Consider the following 18,220-nt stretch of genomic DNA (forward strand, 5'->3'; position numbering starts at 1 on the left):
CAGAAGACCCAGCCCCAGGTGAGGACAGGTGTAAGGCTATAAGGAGAGCCAGCTGAAATGAAGCAGACATGAAAGTCACCTGCCTCCAGGAGGCCAAGAAGCTTGTATTCACTCATTCGTTCATTCAACAAATATTTATTGAGGACCTTACTGCAGCAGTGAGCAAATCCCTGTGCAAGACGTTACATGTAGGGATGAACAAAACTTGGTTCCTGCCCCCTCACCCAGGAAAGGGGGAGGTGACATCAAAGCTGAGCCTTAGGAATAGGACTCACCAAGCAAAGGACGTGGGATGGGCTTTCCAGGGAGAGGAGAGAACATCCCGCAAGGGGAGAGCAGCATGGAGTGTTCTAGAACCATTGGCCTTTTGGTGAGGCCAGAGGGTAAAGGACAAGGCAAAACGTGGGGAGAGGTGAGGTGGGAGGCGCAGGATCCCAGAGGACCTTGTAGGCCAGGCACGGAGCTCACAGGGGGGACAGGAGGCTTTAAGTGATTTTAGCAGGGGGCAGCAGCATCCGATTTGCATTTTTGAGAGATCACTCAGGCCGCAGTGTGGGTAATTGATTGGAGCGGAGCAAGGGAGGAGACAGAATGGTTAAAGGCTGCAGGGCAGCAGGGCTGGCAGGAAGAGGGCACAGTCAAGAAATATTTAGGATTCAGTATCAGTAGGACTTGCTGCCTTCGCTGGATGGGGGCGGGAGGGTGAGGTCAAGGATGCCTCCCAGGTGCCACCAACTGAGCTGGGGACAACAGAAGGAGTGCTTTGGGGGTCACAGGGAGAGACGAGGGTCTCGTTGTGGGACAGGTGGCATCTGGGGAGCCTGAGGACACCAGGGGACAACCTCTGGGCAGGGAGATATGGCGGGGGATGAGGTCAGGGCACCCAGATGTGGTGAACAGGTGAAGAGTGTACTATTTTAACAGCTCGGCAGGTTCTACTTAGGGAAGGAACACTCTTATTTGAGAAAATACCTTATATTGCTGGGGGTTAAAGGGCAGAGCCTAGGGCGTGGGTAACCTTAGGGCCAGCATAGCCACAAAAATGGTAAAGCTACGCTGTGTGGCGTGAGAGGGATTGTTTTGGCCCCTGAGAAGGAGGCGAGCAGAGAAGTCAGGGGAAGGGCTGAGTTGGGGGAGGGGAGGCAGAAAGAGGCAGAAGTGGGTGAAGGGCCAGCGGAAACTCGTGGCTGGCGGGCAGCAGAGGTGCCCATTGCCACAGGTGTCACTGATCAGCTGTGGAATAAACACCCCCTCCATCTGCCCCCCTGCACCCACACAGGCCCACGTCCTCAGTAAAGCTGACTCCGTTCACATCAGCTTTCAGTGAGTGGGGTTTTGGGTGGGAATGGAGGACAGAGCTTCATGCACATCTGGGTTTATGGGGCTCAGAATAGCACGAGCCCACTTGGAGGCCGAGCCTGCAGGCAAAGGGGGCCGGGAGAACAGGTGCTGCGGAGAGTGCGCAGGGCCCCCTGAAGCAGGCCTTGGACCTGAGGATCTTGCTCTAAGCTGACATCGGGGGTGGGAGCACCCTGGAATTCCCATGGCCCATGCTACTCCAGCACCTGCGGCCCCCAAGGCTGGGCATCTGCCCGCAGCAGAGTTAGGCCTGTCCAGCTTGGAAAACTCCTGGGAGGTTCCAGCTCAGTGCCCGGGGAGGGCCCCCCTCCTCCGGCCGTCAGGTGAGCTTAGGGTGGAGTGGGCATGTGAGAGCCACCCGTCATGCCACCCCTACTCCCACCCACCCAGACGCACATAACCCTGTCAGCCCGCCCCCTGCCAGTCTGACCACACAGTCCTCAGGGCAGCAGCACTGTGGAAGAGCTGCAGGCTGGGGCCGGAGCAGCCCGGAGACAGGAGACCAGGGGAGGCAGAGGAGATCAGAGGGAAGAGAAACAGAGGCCCCGGGAGCAAAGGCACCAGGACCCGGACGCAATGGAGTCAGGCAGGCGCAGCTTGGCCAAGGCGCTGGTGTGCCGGCTCTGCACGACCATCAGCAAGGCTGTGTTTGCCGAGTTCCTGGCCACGGGGCTGTACGTGTTCTTTGGCGTGGGCTCGGCTCTGAGGTGGCCCTTGGCGCTTCCCTCTATGCTGCAGGTTGCCATCACCTTCAACCTGGCCACGGCCGTGATCGTGCAGATCACCTGGAAGGCTAGTGGGGCCCACGTCAACCCTGCTGTGACGCTGGCCTTCCTCGTGGGCTCCCAAATCTCCCTGCCTCGTGCTGTGGCCTACGTGGCTGCCCAGCTGGCAGGGGCCACGGCGGGGGCTGCTCTGCTTTACGGGGTCACGCCCGGGGACATCCGAGACACCTTTGGGGTCAACGTGGTAGGTGCGGGGAGGGGGAGGGGGCAGGTCCATACAGGTGGAAAGGGGGGAGGGCCAGGCTGGAGGAGAGGGGACAGGGAGGTAACAGAGCAACACCTGCTCTGGGCTGGGACCCGGGACCCAGGGGAATGACTGTGGCCTTAGTGCAGGGAGAGAAGGAATGGGATTGTGGTGCAAGGAACAGGGGGAACAGGAAGAAGCCACACTAAGGCACAGGAGTCGGAAAAGGACCAGGCATTTAAGGGTGGGGGTAGGTGGGGAGAGGTGGAGCTGTGGGTAGCGGCAGGGGACCCTGCACGCACTGCACCTCCCCGGGTCCACCCCATGTCCCCTGCTCCTCTCTTGTCCCATGTTCCTCCCTCCCCAGCACCCTGAGGCCTGTCTCACTCCCCCAGATTCCTCTAATCATCTGTGTTCCACTTACTTCCCTGAGTCCCCACCTTCCACTCCTACCCATGGCCCCTCCCAGGCAGCTTGCAGACGTGCATCGTGCATCTTAGCTTCCCCAGCCTTCCTGCTTCCACCAGTCCTGAGCCCCTGCCTCCCCCTGAACCACTGGCACCAACCGAGCCGTGTAGTGGGTGGGGTGCCACTCGCTTCTGCAGGGAGCAAGTGTCTGGGGCTCACCTGAACCTCACCACACAGCTCTCCTCAGCCCATTAGCTCCTTAAGTCCTGGGACTGGCGGTGGTGAAGCCTCTCACCCCTTACAGTGAGGAAATGAGGCCCAAGGGGTCACCAGCCCCGGGTAGAGCCCGCTGGCGCCAGTGTAACCCCCTTGCACAGGTCCGGAGCAGCGTCTCCACGGGCCAGGCGGTGGCAGTGGAGCTCGTCCTGACCCTGCAGCTTGTGCTCTGCGTTTTTGCTTCCACCGACAGCAGACAGACTACTGGCTCCCCAGCTGCCACGATTGGAGCCTCTGTGGCAGTGGGCCACCTCATTGGGGTAAGGGGCAAAGGGGACACCGGGCCCATGTACCCACTGGTCCCTCCCTGGGGAGGCTGCAGGGGCCCTGAAGGCGGGGAAGTGTCCTTCCCTGAGCCCTCGTGTCTTGGGGCCAAGGCTGTGCCCCACACTCCAGGCCCCGGACAGGGTGCTGCAGAGGCCAAGCCTGGGGCTGGGGCTCTGAGCCGTGGTGGAGGCCACTGTCCCCTCCCAGGCCTGCCTTCAGGCTGCTCACGCCCTGACCTGCACTCACTCCCCAGATCTACTTCACCGGCTGCTCCATGAACCCAGCCCGCTCCTTCGGCTCTGCTGTCATCGTCGGGAAGTTCACAGTCCACTGGGTGAGACCCTCTGCCGGCAGCCAGGGGAAGGGAGAGGGCCCCAGTGGCAACTGGGACTTTCACCAGCAGGAGGACCACAGACACTTGGGGAGACAAGTCCCCCTGCCACAGACCATCTTGACCCCCAGTGGAGGTTTCCCGAAGCTCAGAAGACCGGAGCCAGTATCCTTTCTTTCCAGCTTCAAAAAGTCCGGGGTACCCAGTGTACTGGCAAGAAATGAGCCAGGGCAGGAGGTGCAGCCTTGGCCCAGGCCTCAAGTCCTGGCTGTTTCCTTATTCACTCCTTCCAGCTGGACCACTTTCCAAACTTGGATAAAGAAAAAGACAAACAGAAATAGACACACACACACACACACACACACACACACACACACACACACACCCCAGCAGGGACAGGAAGAGCACTAGCCAGGGTTCTGGGCTGGGATGGGGAAGGCGAGAAGAGAGAGGCAGGGGTGGCGGGGAGCCTGGCCCAGCCCCGTGGGAGGCAAGGTCCCTTCACCTGCGGGGACTCAGAGTGGGAGGTCAGGACTTGTGCTTCTCAAATTTGCCACCTCGTGGATGGCTCCAGGGTTCCTGGGAGACCAAGTCAACACTAGGAAGCAGGTGGGGTCCCCAAACCACCCCACGGTCCTGACGGCTCACGAGCAGGGTACGCACTTCTGCCTCCTCAGATCTTCTGGGTGGGACCCCTGACGGGGGCTGTCCTGGCTTCGCTGATCTACAACTTTATCCTGTTCCCTGACACCAAGACCCTGGCCCAGCGACTTGCCATCCTCACAGGCACTGCGGAGGTGCAGGAGGTAGAAGGGGTGGAGCCCCAGAAGAAAGAATCTCAGTCCAGTTCAGAGGACACTGAAATGGAGAATGTGTGTCAGGTGGCATAGAACCTGGCCCCTGCCCTCAAACTTCTGAAAAGAGCCCTGAAAGTGCGCAGCATGCTTTGTGTAACCAGACTTCAGGTTTTCCTGGGGGGTGTGGGGCTTGCGAGGTGGGGTAGGGAGGCTTGGCCTCTTGTCCTAACAGGGTGGGCAGGGGATCCCTGGCATTACATTTCTAGATGGAATCTGGGAAGCAAATCTGCTCAGTTTCCTCCTCCTACCTCTCTTTTAATGGGACAGAGCAGAGCGAGGCAGGGGGAATTCATGATTGCTCTCCCCGTCTCTCATCTGTCTGGACCCCAGTGGGGGTCCTGGGCTTCCAAGTCCCCATGTCTTGGAGAAAAGGGAATTTGAGCCCAGACAGACACTCTGCTTAGAGACTGAGGGCTATGGGGACCTCTGGGGATCCCAACTTCTCACCCCACCCTTGGGGAGGAGGGGCCAGACTTCCCAGAAGAATCAGACCCTAGGACAGCCTCTGCACTCCTCAGAGGGATGTCTCTGCTCTTGGATGAGGACGGGGGGCTGTGGCTCCCCCCTCAGACGGGGGGCTTCCTGAGGCCAGAGATTGCCCTCCCAATAGATCTTCATTCCTTTCTCCTCCAAATGCTCAGCAGAGAGCCCCTCCCTTGGGAAGAGCTGACACAGAGAGGAACCTTTTCTCTGGCCAGCAGAGGGGCATGATATAGGCAAGGGAGGTTCAGGCCGGACAGGCCTTTCTCCCCAGGTGCTCTCCTGCCTTCCACTCCACAGCCCCATTCACAAGAGCAATCCTGAGAGGGGAAATGATGTCCTATCCCAGCACTCAGTCCCTGACCTGGGCCTGAAGAAGCCATCTCCAGCCTCATTCTCAGCTCTGCTGGGATCCCCAAAAAGCTGTTGAGTACGTCCAAAGGATGGTGGGAACTCAGGAATGACCCAGGAAACCAAGATTTGCAATTCAGTGCCTCTGAAGTATTATCTGAGTTTCACCTTGTTTGTTAATATTTACAAGCTGCGGTAAATCTACTCTGCCCGTGATTTGGGGTCCTGTCTGGATCTCAGCTTCCTCAGCTGTAAAATCTCCCCCAGAGATTGATGTTAAAACAAACAAGAGGTTGGAAAATGTTTTTGGAGGTTAAAATGCTAGAAAAACAAACCCAATAAATGATGATTATTGTTGCTGTTACTGTAATTATTGGGCTTGAATACAATTGCTGTTGGTAATGGGAGGAAGGAGGCCAAGAAGGGAGAGGGAGGGAAAACAGAGTAGGCTTTTCTTTTCATCTGCTTTACTTACCAAGGCCCCTGCCTTCTTCTCTCCTGGGCCTACTGACCTGGGAGCTTTGTGAGTGTGTGTGTGGGGTGATTGGGGGAACAGGAGTCAGGCTGGGGAGGGACCCTGGAATGAAGAGACAAGCCAATAAAAGTCAGTTCTTCTCATCTCTGTCGTGCCCGTCATTGTGGTACCCTGCAATAGAGCAGCCAAAATGCACAAAAAAGACAGGTCCTTTTCCACAATGTCTCCAAAGGGGCTGGAGATAGGGGAGGGGCTGCCACAGGCTGGGCCCTGTCTCCCAAGGACAGGGCCCAGCCTGTGACAGTGCAGTGGCTGAGTCCTAAATGCTCGTGGCCACAGCAGCCGTGTTCTGTAATATCGTCAGTGCAGAGTACTGCTCACATCTCTCCAAGCTGGGCCCCACTCATCCATCTTCATGATCTCTCAGAGCCCAGGGCTTCTTGTGCCCTTTTATGAGCAGGGACAGCTGGGCAGGCGCGTGCACGTGTGTGTGTGTGTGTGTGTGTGTGTGTGTGTGTGTGTGTGTGTGTGTTTTTCTTGCTAAAGGTCACCCAGCTCGGTACCACAGCCCCCCAAGGTCTCCCCAGCTCCCAGCTTAGAATTTTCCAGAATAGAGCTCCAGGAGGGCTTATACAAACTGCAGCCAGAGGAAGGAAGGAAGCAGGAACTAGGAGGTTGAAGAGGGCAGGGGGGTGGAGCTCCCGCAGCAGGCTCTTAAGCTCCTAGACAAATCATCTCCACATCCCCAGAGCCAAGCACGCAGTGGGTGCTCAATAAAAGTTTGATGAATGAATGAATGAGGCTGGGCGGCTGGGGAGGGGAGGTGGTAATTGATCAAGAGGAGAACTCAGGAGTCATAGCTCTAAATGAGCCAAGATGACAGAAGCTGAGAAGAAGCCTATGCTCACAGGTCAGGGGAGCTGGGAAGAGGGTGCACAGCCACACTTGAGCCCCTGCCCCTACACCAGAGGAGACTGGGAAACCTCTGTCCCAGGGACTTCCGGGACAAGAGGGTAAGGGTGATTGCCTGAAGAGAAAGCTGGGGGCTATTTTCACAAATAGTTCTTTAAAGCTGTTTTCTGTCATAACAGACTAGAGCAAGAGGAGACAAGCTTCATGAGAGGTGAGGAATTAGGTTGGAATCTGAAGAGTATCCAAAGTTAGACACAGGAATGAGTAACCAAAGGTTAGCTTCTCCTTCTCTGGAGCCCTTTAATAGGACAGCCGGCCATCTGCTTGGATGCGGGAAGGGTTGGCCTTGAGGGGGCAGGGGCAGATCTCAGCGGTTCCAGCCAGGGGCTTCGCTTCGCAGGCACAACCCCTGAGCCTGGATGGGGGGCGGGAGCCTGGGGAGGGCAGAGACCCAACCAGGCAGACCCTTGGTGTGCACTCCCTTCCTCCCTTTTGTCAGGGGAAGTTTTTAATTAATGGTGTGTAATCTGATCTGGCCCTTCTCCCCGCTGAGCGCTGCCTTCAAATCAGCGGAGCCATCTGCAATTGCAATTCATAATTCTCCCGAAAGGGAGGGGGGCCTGGGGCGGGCGCCTTGGTGATTAATACAATTAGCCTTTTATGTTGATGATTGTCTTAGCAGGAGCAGATGATGGGAGCACAGAGCCATGGCTGTCGCATCCCCATTGGCTGGCAGGAAGCCCCTCTCCGCTGCCTCCTCCGGGTGTAAAGAGGACAGGTCTAATCTGGGACCACGCTGCACAGTGGAGGCGGCTCCACGGAGGGGCCAGGCTCCGGGACACATTCAGGCTCCATGGATTGAGAGGAGAAGAGGAGCACGGCGACGATCCGCAGACTTTCACTTTCCAGAGAAAATCACTTTGACCTGAAGGAATTCTGTGCACCAGGTTTTTTTTTTAAAAAAAAGACCAAGTAAAGATAGAATAGGGGTTGAGAGGGTTGAAAGAGTTTAAATACAGGCTCAGGCACTTACAGCTGCATGAACTTAAGCAAGTCACTTCAGGATCCTGAGCCTCACTTTCCTCATCTGGAAAACAGGGTCTGTTCATAAGCGTCTGGAAGAACCTTATGGGGCGCATGTGTTCAGCACTGTGCCTGACAACACAGCCCTCGATCAGTGGTGGTTTTCACCATCATGGTAGATTGCCATGCCCTCTGCCAATGAGCTCAGCTGTTTCTCCTGCAGTTTTGAACACGGCCAGGCTGTTACTAAAGCAGGGATCACTTCCTCCCCATACCCTAGGCTTAGCTTGAGTAAAGGAGAGAGAGAGAAGGAGGGACGGGGGGAGGGGAGAAGTCAGGGCTAATCAAGATGAAGCATCCGGCCAAGCGGTCACCACTTGGGCAGCTGGGGCAGGGGGTCTGCACAGACACGTAATCACTTCTCAGCGGGGAGCAGCTACACTGAGGAGCAGTCACATATTTAGTAAAAGCTGCAGAGGGGAGGCACGGTAAGTGAAGGGGGTTTATGAAAGTGGGGAGCCCAAAGACTCTAATTAATAGGCTGCAGTTAATGGGCAGAAAAGGGGAGGATGAAAATTTTTCAGAGCTCAAAGTCAGATAAAGGGGCAGTTTTTCTCAGAGCTGGGGGTGGAGGAGGCCAGAGACAGAGGCAGGGACCAATAACACCCCCTGCGCCCCCGTGGGCAGATGGAACAAGGCCCAGCCAGGCCAGGGCCCAGCCCGGGTCAGAGGAGAGACCAGGACAGCAGTCTAGGACAGTGTCCGGTTATGGAGCACCAGCCTAGAGGTGCTTCCCCAGCCCCGATTATGCTTCCAGGCCTCTTGAGCCACCCGGTTCATGCTGAGACCCCGCTTTCATGTCATCACCTCTGAGGCTCTCTGAAGCCTCCAGCTCCTCCCCGCTCTGAGTTCCCACAGCACTCTGCACCCACCTCCATCCTGGCACTGAACACATCACTTCATAGTTATTTGAACACCTCTCTCTACCCAAGCAAGAAGACTTTCTTAAGCAAAATTGTATTTTTAATCTCATCTCCAGGCAACAGGTTCCTTAACTTGGCCATCTGTCCCCTTTTTTGTTGGTGCCCTACCATGGCCTTCCAGTTTCTAGTGAGCAAAGACCTCTGGTATTCTGGATTTGGTGAGCCAAAGGTTTGCACAGATTATCTAACACCTCTGTGTTAAAGAACCCTGAATGTTTCAGTGCTACACCGTGACTTCAGAACTCCACCAGAAGGTGCTATTATTTTGGTCACAGCCTCACTGATTCATAATGGCTTCTTTTGCCACTTCCTCAATTCAGGGGTCACACGTGAGGGCTCTGGGGGTCATGACTGGGACAGATTTTGATCCTCTCCTACAAATTACTCGTCTGCTTCTTCATGCCAAGCATCCTGGAGTTGAGCCTTGCTTTTCCTACACCATAGCTTCCCTCAGACCTGGGGAAACTCCCCATTTTAATCTTTCTCTGATCACATCTAAGTAGCAGCTTCCCTCACCTCCACATCTGGTCTAGCCAACAGCCTATCTCCCAAGAAGAGCTAACATTTCCAACCCAAATAACGTTGATAATAAGATGCACCGCTACTGTACAGGCCACTAAGAAAGAAAAGCACTGCATTATATGCCACTGATTATAAGTCATCTCAATACTCAGATATTAAATTGTATTTTTAAGTGCATTTTACAATCAAGGAAATGATCATTTCTCCTTCAAATCTTGGCTCTTTAAGTCAGATTTGGGAATGGAAGGCCCAAGGGGGGACCACGTTGGAGGGTCTCAAGTCTTCTTCCTTTAAAGGGGATGGACACCATTGCCCTTGTATGCTCTCAACTCCTCTGCGCATCTGTTGCTATTCCAGCTTTTGAATACCCAGGCTGCCCCTCTCAGCGACCATCTCCTCTCCTTCAGCGCCAGGGAGTCCACTGAAGAGAACCCCACTTTTCTCACAGAGGCAAAACAAAACACAAACCCTGCCAAAGCCAGGACTGCCATTTTTTATATCATCACCTAGCACTCCAACACCATTTATCCAACCACTTCCCACCCTACCGGGTTACCTTCCCCTGAGCCTCCAGGCCAATGCCCAGAGATTAGTTATTTCCTCCTAATCAGGCTAAGACAGCACCGTTAAGCTGCCGACTGCAGGCAGTTCCCATTAAAGCAAAGCAGCTGCAAAGGGCTTAGCCCTTTAATGCCAGCAGCTGTATCTCCACAGTGTGGCTGCTCTGTGAGGGGCTGGACTCTGTCCAGAAGCATCAGGCATTTAGCCCCAGTCGATGTATATTAACCTAGGAGGAGAGAGCAGCCAGCTCCCTGGGAGGAGGGGAGGTGGCTCAGTTAAGCACGTCCACCCACAGGCTTTGCTTTCCAATAAGAAGGAAAAATCCCAGCCCCTTTGTAGTGTTCACTCTACTAATATCTGGACCAACGGTATCATCTCACAGGCAGAAAGAGCTTTCTCTGTAGCAAGAACGACTCCATCTTTAAAACTCACATAAGGACAGATCCACTTGTCAGTTCTGACAAGACTTTAGGCCACTAACCACACACTCATTCTCCTTTGAACTGATTTTTTCTCTGAGGTCTCAAGTGTTCTTTGGATCCCAGGTGTGTATACATGTGGACACAACAGACGGGCTTCCTCTTCTCAGAGAGCACTGGGGCCCTGGGGTTGATGTGGGAGAAAGCTGAACAGCCCTCAGAAAGCCCTGGCACAGAGCGGGCTGCTGAAGAGAGATCACTTGAAGACTTCTTACTCAAAGCCAGATGGTGAACATGAGACGGGGTGAGAGCTAATGCCACTCAGGGGGAAAGCCAATAAGCTAATCCGCTGACACGTCTCTAAAAGCAGGCTGATGGCTTTCGCTCAGAGACTTGCCTGTTCTTGGCTCGAAGCTTCGGAGCACACAAAATGCTCACGGGTGGTCTGAAAACAGACTCCCACCAGCAGCAACCCTAAGCTACTCCTCCACCAGCTCATCCTCCACCTTGCACACAGAGCTCAGCCCTGGACCACCGAGCCCAGGTCCTCCATCCTACCAGACAACAAGCCAACGTTAAGACATTCTCCTATCCCAATGCTTCTCCCAGCAGCCTGGGCCTTCCTGCTCTTTCTGGGTCATCTGTTGAGAGCACATAGGCACATCCACATACAGCCCTGCGTGGAATTATTTACATACCTAATAATGTATTAACAGGCCCCACGCAGCTGAGGAAGTCTGAAGTAGCAAGCACCACAGCTGACCTCCAGAGCAGGAGCTTAATCTCCAGGTTCTAATCCCAACTAAACTATAGTTTATGAGAATTTGAGCCAAATGACCTCTCTGAATTTTTCATCAGTTGGGATCATATCAACTATCCCGCCCACCACACATGGGTGTGCTGAGGTCAAATAAGATGATAAATGGAAGCAACCAGTATACTGTAAATCACCATATTATATTTTCTAGAGGCTTTGTAGGGAATCAGTTCTTAATTCCATCTTCATTGATGACCAGAGAAGATATTAACTGGCAAGTGCTTTATGAGAAGTCTAAATATCCATTTACATGTGTCTAAGCCTAACACACAGATGGTGTCCAGCCATGTGAGATGCGAGAGTAATGCTGTATAAAAACAGTGCAACTAAATGAAGCCTGGCAAGTTAAAGAGGGAGAAGGTATACAAGAGGAAAAAATTCCTGCTTCCAACTCTGTGTCCCTGAAAAGTGGCCTCCTTTCCCATCCCACACGACTGCAGAGGACAAGGCTCCCACACACTGCAAGGTTATTCTTGGTGACGTCAAGCTGTCTTCAGCCTGACTTCGTGAACAGAAACCATCAACAAATAGACTCTGAAAACGAGAGTCTAATAAATTACACGAGTTAAGGACCTCTTGGCCTGGGACTTTCACTTATTTACAAAATATACCAGCTACAGGGGCAGATTATTTTTAATTACTAAATTCTTAGGTCAAGTGGCCACTCTCCAAACCCAGTTTATACTAAAAGCACAATGACTAACATGCCCTGACTCTGCACGCTTAAAAGCTTTTCGCACCAGTGGCTGAAGCCTGAGTCACAACTGAGATTACCATCAAAGCACATTGATCGAGAACCTACTGTGTGAGCTGTGCCGACTTGAACACTGAACTCTGTGCCTGCCACCCTTGCTTCTCAGATCTGGATGCCACAGCAGCTCCCTTCCCCGCTCCTGCTGAGAATCTAAGAAAAGGTGATGCATGATTAAGCAAACTGGTCAGTATTCCAGGCACAGCAGTTGGTCTCCCAAATGCTTTCCAATAGGAAACCATATACCATATGTATATGCATGTGTGTACGTCTGTCTACCTACCTGAAGTGTGAGGTGGGAAGAGAAGCCCTATAAAACAAAAACAGCAAGCCTGGGATCTCTGCTCACTGCACTCATGCAGCACTCCTTGTCACTTCGTGCTGCCTGATAACTTAAGCACGAACTTAGGAACGCAAGACCCCTTTTAATGCCACAGCATCAGTTCACAGCCAAAAATGACTTTTCCCCACGGTAAATCAATTGAGCATCCTTATAGTCCTCTGATGGAAACACATGATGCCTTCTTACCCTCTATTTCTGCAAGCAAAGAATTCACCTTCTTAAGAAAAAAAACGTTAAATACCAATAATAAACACAAATTGTTGCCGCTAAATCAAACCACGTAATGCTTGCCCAGTTAAAAAAGCATCAAACTTAGCAAACTTACATAGATTGATGGAGGTGAATGGATTTAAAGATGTGAATATTCCAGCTATTAGCAAGTGGGGTAATAAAGCTAAAATGCATTAAAAACAGAGTAACAGGCAGCATCAGACATGGTTAGGAGCAGGAGGTGGGGTGACACCCACTCCAAAGCCCCTTCCATAGATCTCACATCAAGGGAGCACAATTTAATTAAGAAAGCCCTCGAAATTCAAGCTGTTCCACATGACGTACTGTTAAAGAAGTTGAAGGTTGGTAAATATTTCCCTCTGCCAATATCAGAATTATTTTCATGGCTAAGGTCTCTTGGCCTAGCCCAAAAACTGAGCAACTGGCTGCCAACACTTGACACACAGGACCATTTCCTTTTTCGTTAATGGGCCATCAGTTCCTGCACAGCGTCATCTTGCCTTCACTCACATTATACAATCCATTTACTTCCTCTACATTAGTGACTTAAAATGCACCTTGGGGAGATACCACAGAACAGCAAACATGGAGCCAGGCCAACACTAGGCTTGCAGACATAGGAAGGAGATGGCATCTAGTACAAAGTTAAAAAAAACAACAAAACGTAACAGGCCTGTGTGTTGTGTGTGTGTGTGTAAAAGGGGGTAAGGGTCTCGAGACGGGACCCATCTTCTGTCAATTTGCTGAGGCAGATGGGCCCTGCTGCGAGAGCTGCCACCTCCTGGGAAAAAAGCCAGTAGGTTGCCTCCTCTCTCTATTAAGCCTGCCACTGTTTACGTTCAATCTCAGATACATTCTGTTCACCAGCTTCAGAGTTCCAAGTGCAGGTGCCCTCAGTTAATCATCCCAGCTCACTCCAGAGTCACTTCCAGCAGTGAAGGATGTTCCAGGCAGTGAGCCAGACAGAATCGTTTGGGTTGTTGCTCTTGTTGTTGTTTTTCTGCACCATTCTGGTCCCTAAAGACTTGTTTAAAAAGTTTGTTTTTTGTTTAAAGTCATTTCTTCAAACAAGAGGGTGAGGGCTTCCCTGGTGGCGCAGTGGTTGAGAGTCCGCCTGCCGATGCAGGGAACACGGGTTCGTGCCCCGGTCCGGGAAGATCCCACATGCCACGGAGCAGCTGGGCCCGTGAGCCATGGCTGCTGAGCCTGCGCGTCCGGAGCCTGTGCTGCGCAACGGGAGAGGCCACAACAGTGAGAGGCCCGCGTACCGCAAAAAAAAAAAAAAAAAAAAACAAGAGGGTAAGAGTAAGGAAAAATCTAGGACTTCAATTTGGACAATGAAAGAGACTGAAACGAAGAAACAAACTCCTGGTGGTGGTGAAGTTGGGAGAAGGTGGTGATGGGGGAGGGGAGAAATGAATGATAAACTCATGACACTTTGGGGAAAAATACTTCCTAAAAAAAAGGAATTTAAGGTTACCTTCCAGAACAAGAAAACCAACCTTACATTCATTTTGAAAAAAAACTATTTACTTTTTTCCAAATATTATTCCAAATACATGTTTTACAGGCCACTATGGGTCAGAAACATTCTATAAAAGAAAGCATCTTGATAGACATTGGAAATAATTTTAATAGAAGAAAAAGCTCATATTTATCTAGATGTAGCTATGTTACACAGGAAGATTTCAGTATCCAAAGTGCAAAGACAAAATGACTGTGGCTTTTCTTGCCACTCAAAATATTGACAATCCTCCCTTATAGCCTACTCTTAATTGTTAGTTGAGTGCCAAACAGATGGTACACTGACTTTTAGAAGCAGGGCTTCTAAATGGACAAGGGGGTGGGGGATGTCAAGCATCAGAATGAATTCAACTTAAGAACAAACAGGCTTTGACCCCAACCAAACCCAAAGTCCAGCCAGAGGCCCATTAGAAATAAATATAAATTGTAGTATCACTTTTACTAGTGTTAAGGTTGTGCCACTTAACACTATTAAACCTAATCAATCCAAATTAAAGCTAAGCACACTCCCATTATTAGTTCAGTCCTCACTGTACCCCATTTCTATGAAGGCTCCATGTTATAGCTCAGTTCATAATGGGGGAAGGGGAATTTCCAAGTTCTCGAAGGAGCCATCCTAAATCTTCTGTCAAAACCTTTCTTTACCCTGCCCTCCCACTCCCCACCCTGAGACAAGTCAATCTTACCAAAGAGGTAGGGCTTCTACCACTGTCTCATGGAAATTACACCAGAGAAAGGTCATTACATGAGAGAATTTGGCTTTAAGGCAAAGGGATGTACCCCCAACTCCCAAAAGAATCACAACAAATTTCATACCCCACTTCTACCCCTGTAAAGATCTCCCATCTAAAAGCTCCCAATGACAGCACAAGGTGTTGATATTACATTACTTGAGGAGGAGATATAAATAGTTTTCATAAAACCCCCATGCACAATTAAACTTGATTAAAAGCCTGGAGAATGCTAAAAGTAGTAATGAGTACAGGAGGCTGCAGAGCAGAGAGTACAGGTGCGCCCTTCCTTGTAGTCAGTAAACGCTGGCAAGTAACAGGAGACGTGACTTCACTTGAGCATTGGAGAAGCAAAAAAGTTGCCTTGTCGTCCTAGGTTGGTGGCAGACTTGCTTTTGCTCCCAAATCTAAAGAAAAAGAGAATGAACTGGAAAAGTATTCTATAAAAAATGATAAACAACTATAACATTACTTGACATAATCAATTAAAGTAGGAAACCCTCAACAACTACTCTGTAAGCTATTCTTTGTCACCTGAGATGAGGCAGAGGAAACAGTAAAGACCTTCAGACCCTTTTTAAAAAGGGACTTTTAAAGTCGAGCTGCTAGCTAAGATCTAATTCAATTTTTCTTTCAGTAAGCTTCAGCATGATGGGAAAGAAGTCTAAGGAAGCAGTCGTTTTTTATTTCCTGAGCAGACCAATTTTGCATACCTGGGAGTGTTCTTGGTGAGGGTGGAGCGGACTCTCTGTGACAGGGAGCTGGATGAAGGAGTCTTGAGGAGCTGATGCTCAGGAGTGGTCACAGGCCCCAGTAAACTCACTTCAATCAAAGGTAAGACATATTTTTAAAGGAAGAGAAAAAAGAAAGCACTCTTGCAGGCAGCCAGTATTAAGCTGAATATCCTGTGAAACACTTAAGAGCTAAGGTTAGAGACCTAGCAAAGTCCCAGAGGTCAGTTTTGTCATCATTTTATAACACACCAGTATATATATTTTTAATTTTATTTATTTATTTATGGCTGTGTTGCTTCTTCGTTTCTGTGCCAGGGCTTTTTCTAGTTGCGGTGAGCGGGGGCCACTCTTTATCACGGTGCACGGGCCTCTCACTATCGTGGCCTCTCTTGTTGCGGAGCACAGGCTCCAGACGCGCAGGCTCAGCAGTTGTGGCTCACGGGCCTAGTTGCTCCGTGGCATGTGGGTTCTTCCCAGACCAGGGCTCGACCCCGTGTCCCCTGCATTGGCAAGCAGACTCTCAACCACTGCGCCACCAGGGAAGCCCCAGTATATTTTTTGAACTATGCAAGCAACGGCTCAATGAGTAGTTGACATTCATTTTCTGAGTTAAGCCATTCTCACACTCATTTTCTGAGTTAAGCCATTCTCAAACTCCAAACTTCACAAATCTAACATCTATTTGATTTTTTCCTATACTAGAAAAAACAATATGCTCCCTTAAAAAGGAACTTGCGGGGCTTCCCTGGTGGCGCAGTGGTTGAGAGTCCGCCTGCCGATGCAGGGGACACGGGTTCGTGCCCCGGTCCGGGAAGATCCCACATGCCGCGGAGCGGCTGGGCCCGTGAGCCATGGCCGCTGAGCCTGCGTGTCCGGAGCCTGTGCTATGTTTTTGACTGGATGACATTCAGAGTTCATACCCACAGACACACCAAAAAAAAAAAAAAAAAAAAAAAAAAAAAAAAAAAAGAGGAACTTGTAATAATGAAAGAATAGGTCTCCGAAGCCAGTGAAGTTGGAATGAAACCAGCCTCATATATTTTTTGGTGGCAGTACAAACTGGCAAAATCCTTTAAAAAATCAAGTTGGGGCTTCCCTGGTGGCACGGTGGTTAAGAATCCGCCTGCCAGTGCAGGGGACACGGGTTCGAGCCCTGGTCCAGGAAGATCCCACATACCGCGGAGCAACTAAGCCTGCAAGCCACAACTACTAAAGCCTGTGCACCACAACTACTGAAGCCCATGCACCTAGAGCCCATGCTCCCCAACAAGAAAACCCATTGCAATGAGAAGCCCATGTACTGCAACGAAGAGTAGCCCACACTTGCCACAACTAAAGAAAGCCCGCGTGCAGCAATGAAGACCCAATGCAGTCATAAGTTAAATAAATAAATAAGCAAATAAATTTTAAAAATCTATATTAAAGAAAGAAAGAAAGAAATCAAGTTGGTAAAACATACCAAGAAACAAAAATGTTTAAAATTTTTAATTCAGTAATTCCCACTCCTGGGAATTTATCATTAGGAAAAAAAAAGGTATATACATATAATGTTGATGGCATCACTATATGTAATTATGAAAAGCTGAAAAACAACATCAATACCTAATAGAATATTTAAGCAAATTCTAGTTTACAACCATAAAAATGATAAATAAGATCATATAGTAACAGAGAAAGTTCTTACAAAATGCTAAGTAAAATAAGAAATAATTATATCGAAATTATTCTATCTATATTTTTAAAAAATATCCACATGGGTAAAGAAAGGAGAATATGGAAAAGTGAAAAAAAATTAGGATGGAACTGTACAAATTTTTCTTTAATGTTAGAATTCTCAAAATTATTTTAATTTTATTGAAGAATATACATTTCAAACAGCTCTAGCAAAGGCAAGGAGAGGGCACCCGACCAAAAACCAGAGAGGGAGTCAGGCCCTTTAAAAAGCACACCTTAGGCCTTGCCTTACCTTTAACTGGGGTCTGTGGTGTTGAAAAGGCATTTGAGTTTTCGATGACATGCATGGGGTCAATGTTCTCTTGTTCCACCATCATGAACTGACTCCAGTATTCCAGGGGTAGTGAAAGCAGGCGCTCTACCACCTAAATGCCACCAAATACGTTAGCAAACTTCCAATGCTCAGGGCTTTTACCTCTCACCATTCTCTCCTGTTATGTTACACAAGTTCATTATAGACATACATGCTTGCTTACCTTGGGTTGACGCTTGATGTCCTGTAACATTATCACTGGATCTGGATTGGGCACAGCATGGGCAACTATTGTAGGGCCAAAGACTTTAGCCAGATTGGCAACATCCATTTTAGTGCTTGGGCTCTGAGCCACTCTAAGTAAAAGAGCATTAAATTAGAAGACTTTGTCCCTCTGCTTAAAAGCAGACCAAAATATAAGATCTATAGGAAAACAATTCAGCCCTCACATTCTCTCCCTAACACCCAACCCCATTCTCTTCCCCTTGGCAAAATTCCCTGACTCCCAGAGACAAATTTCTGCTCTACTCACCTCTGCAAGTGAATCATGAGGAAAGCTAATGTGTCTCTGTTGGCCTGGGGCAGTTCACCAACAGCCTGGTACATGGCAGCTATGCTGTTGTCCTCATCTGTGATTTCTATAAATGAAAAGAAAGTACCAAGAGGCCTAGACTTCTTTCCTTTGACAGCGGGCTTCCAAGTTATCGATCACAAAGTCTCATCTATACAGTAAGCTTCTGAAACTTCTGATTAGGTTCATGACTGCACCAGACTCTAGTTTCATTAACAAGCAGGATACTGGCCAACAGCTCAATATTATAAATCAGAACTCTTAAAAAACCAGCTCTTGCAGGGCTTCCCTGGTGGCGCAGTGGTTGAGAGTCCGCCTGCCGATGCAGGGGACACGGG

General features: G+C 50.2%; 2 protein-coding genes across 2 annotated transcripts in view; one reads left to right on the plus strand and one right to left on the minus strand.

Annotated features, from left to right (window-relative positions):
* The first annotated feature begins 1,935 nt into the window (after positions 1–1,935).
* Positions 1,936–4,503, plus strand: AQP6 (aquaporin 6). Its single transcript, XM_007452280.1, has 4 exons — positions 1,936–2,328; positions 3,114–3,272; positions 3,533–3,613; positions 4,288–4,503. Exons 1-4 carry the CDS (start codon positions 1,936–1,938, stop codon positions 4,498–4,500), a joined length of 846 nt encoding a protein of 281 aa, XP_007452342.1. The 3' UTR covers positions 4,501–4,503.
* A 9,371-nt stretch (positions 4,504–13,874) lies between these two features.
* RACGAP1 (Rac GTPase activating protein 1) overlaps positions 13,875–18,220 on the minus strand; it is a 20,548-nt gene continuing 16,202 nt past the window's right edge. The window contains exons 4-8 of the mRNA XM_007452353.1: positions 17,844–17,949; positions 17,535–17,667; positions 17,291–17,423; positions 15,304–15,412; positions 13,875–14,997 (exon numbers count right to left, since the gene is read on the minus strand). Of these exons, the coding sequence (XP_007452415.1) occupies positions 14,922–14,997; positions 15,304–15,412; positions 17,291–17,423; positions 17,535–17,667; positions 17,844–17,949 (557 nt within the window). The 3' untranslated portion in view covers positions 13,875–14,921. The remainder of the gene's footprint in view (positions 14,998–15,303; positions 15,413–17,290; positions 17,424–17,534; positions 17,668–17,843; positions 17,950–18,220) is intronic.

The sequence above is a fragment of the Lipotes vexillifer genome, unplaced genomic scaffold, assembly GCF_000442215.2.
Source record: "Lipotes vexillifer unplaced genomic scaffold, Lipotes_vexillifer_v1.1 scaffold422, whole genome shotgun sequence".
Lineage (NCBI taxonomy): Eukaryota > Metazoa > Chordata > Mammalia > Artiodactyla > Lipotidae > Lipotes > Lipotes vexillifer.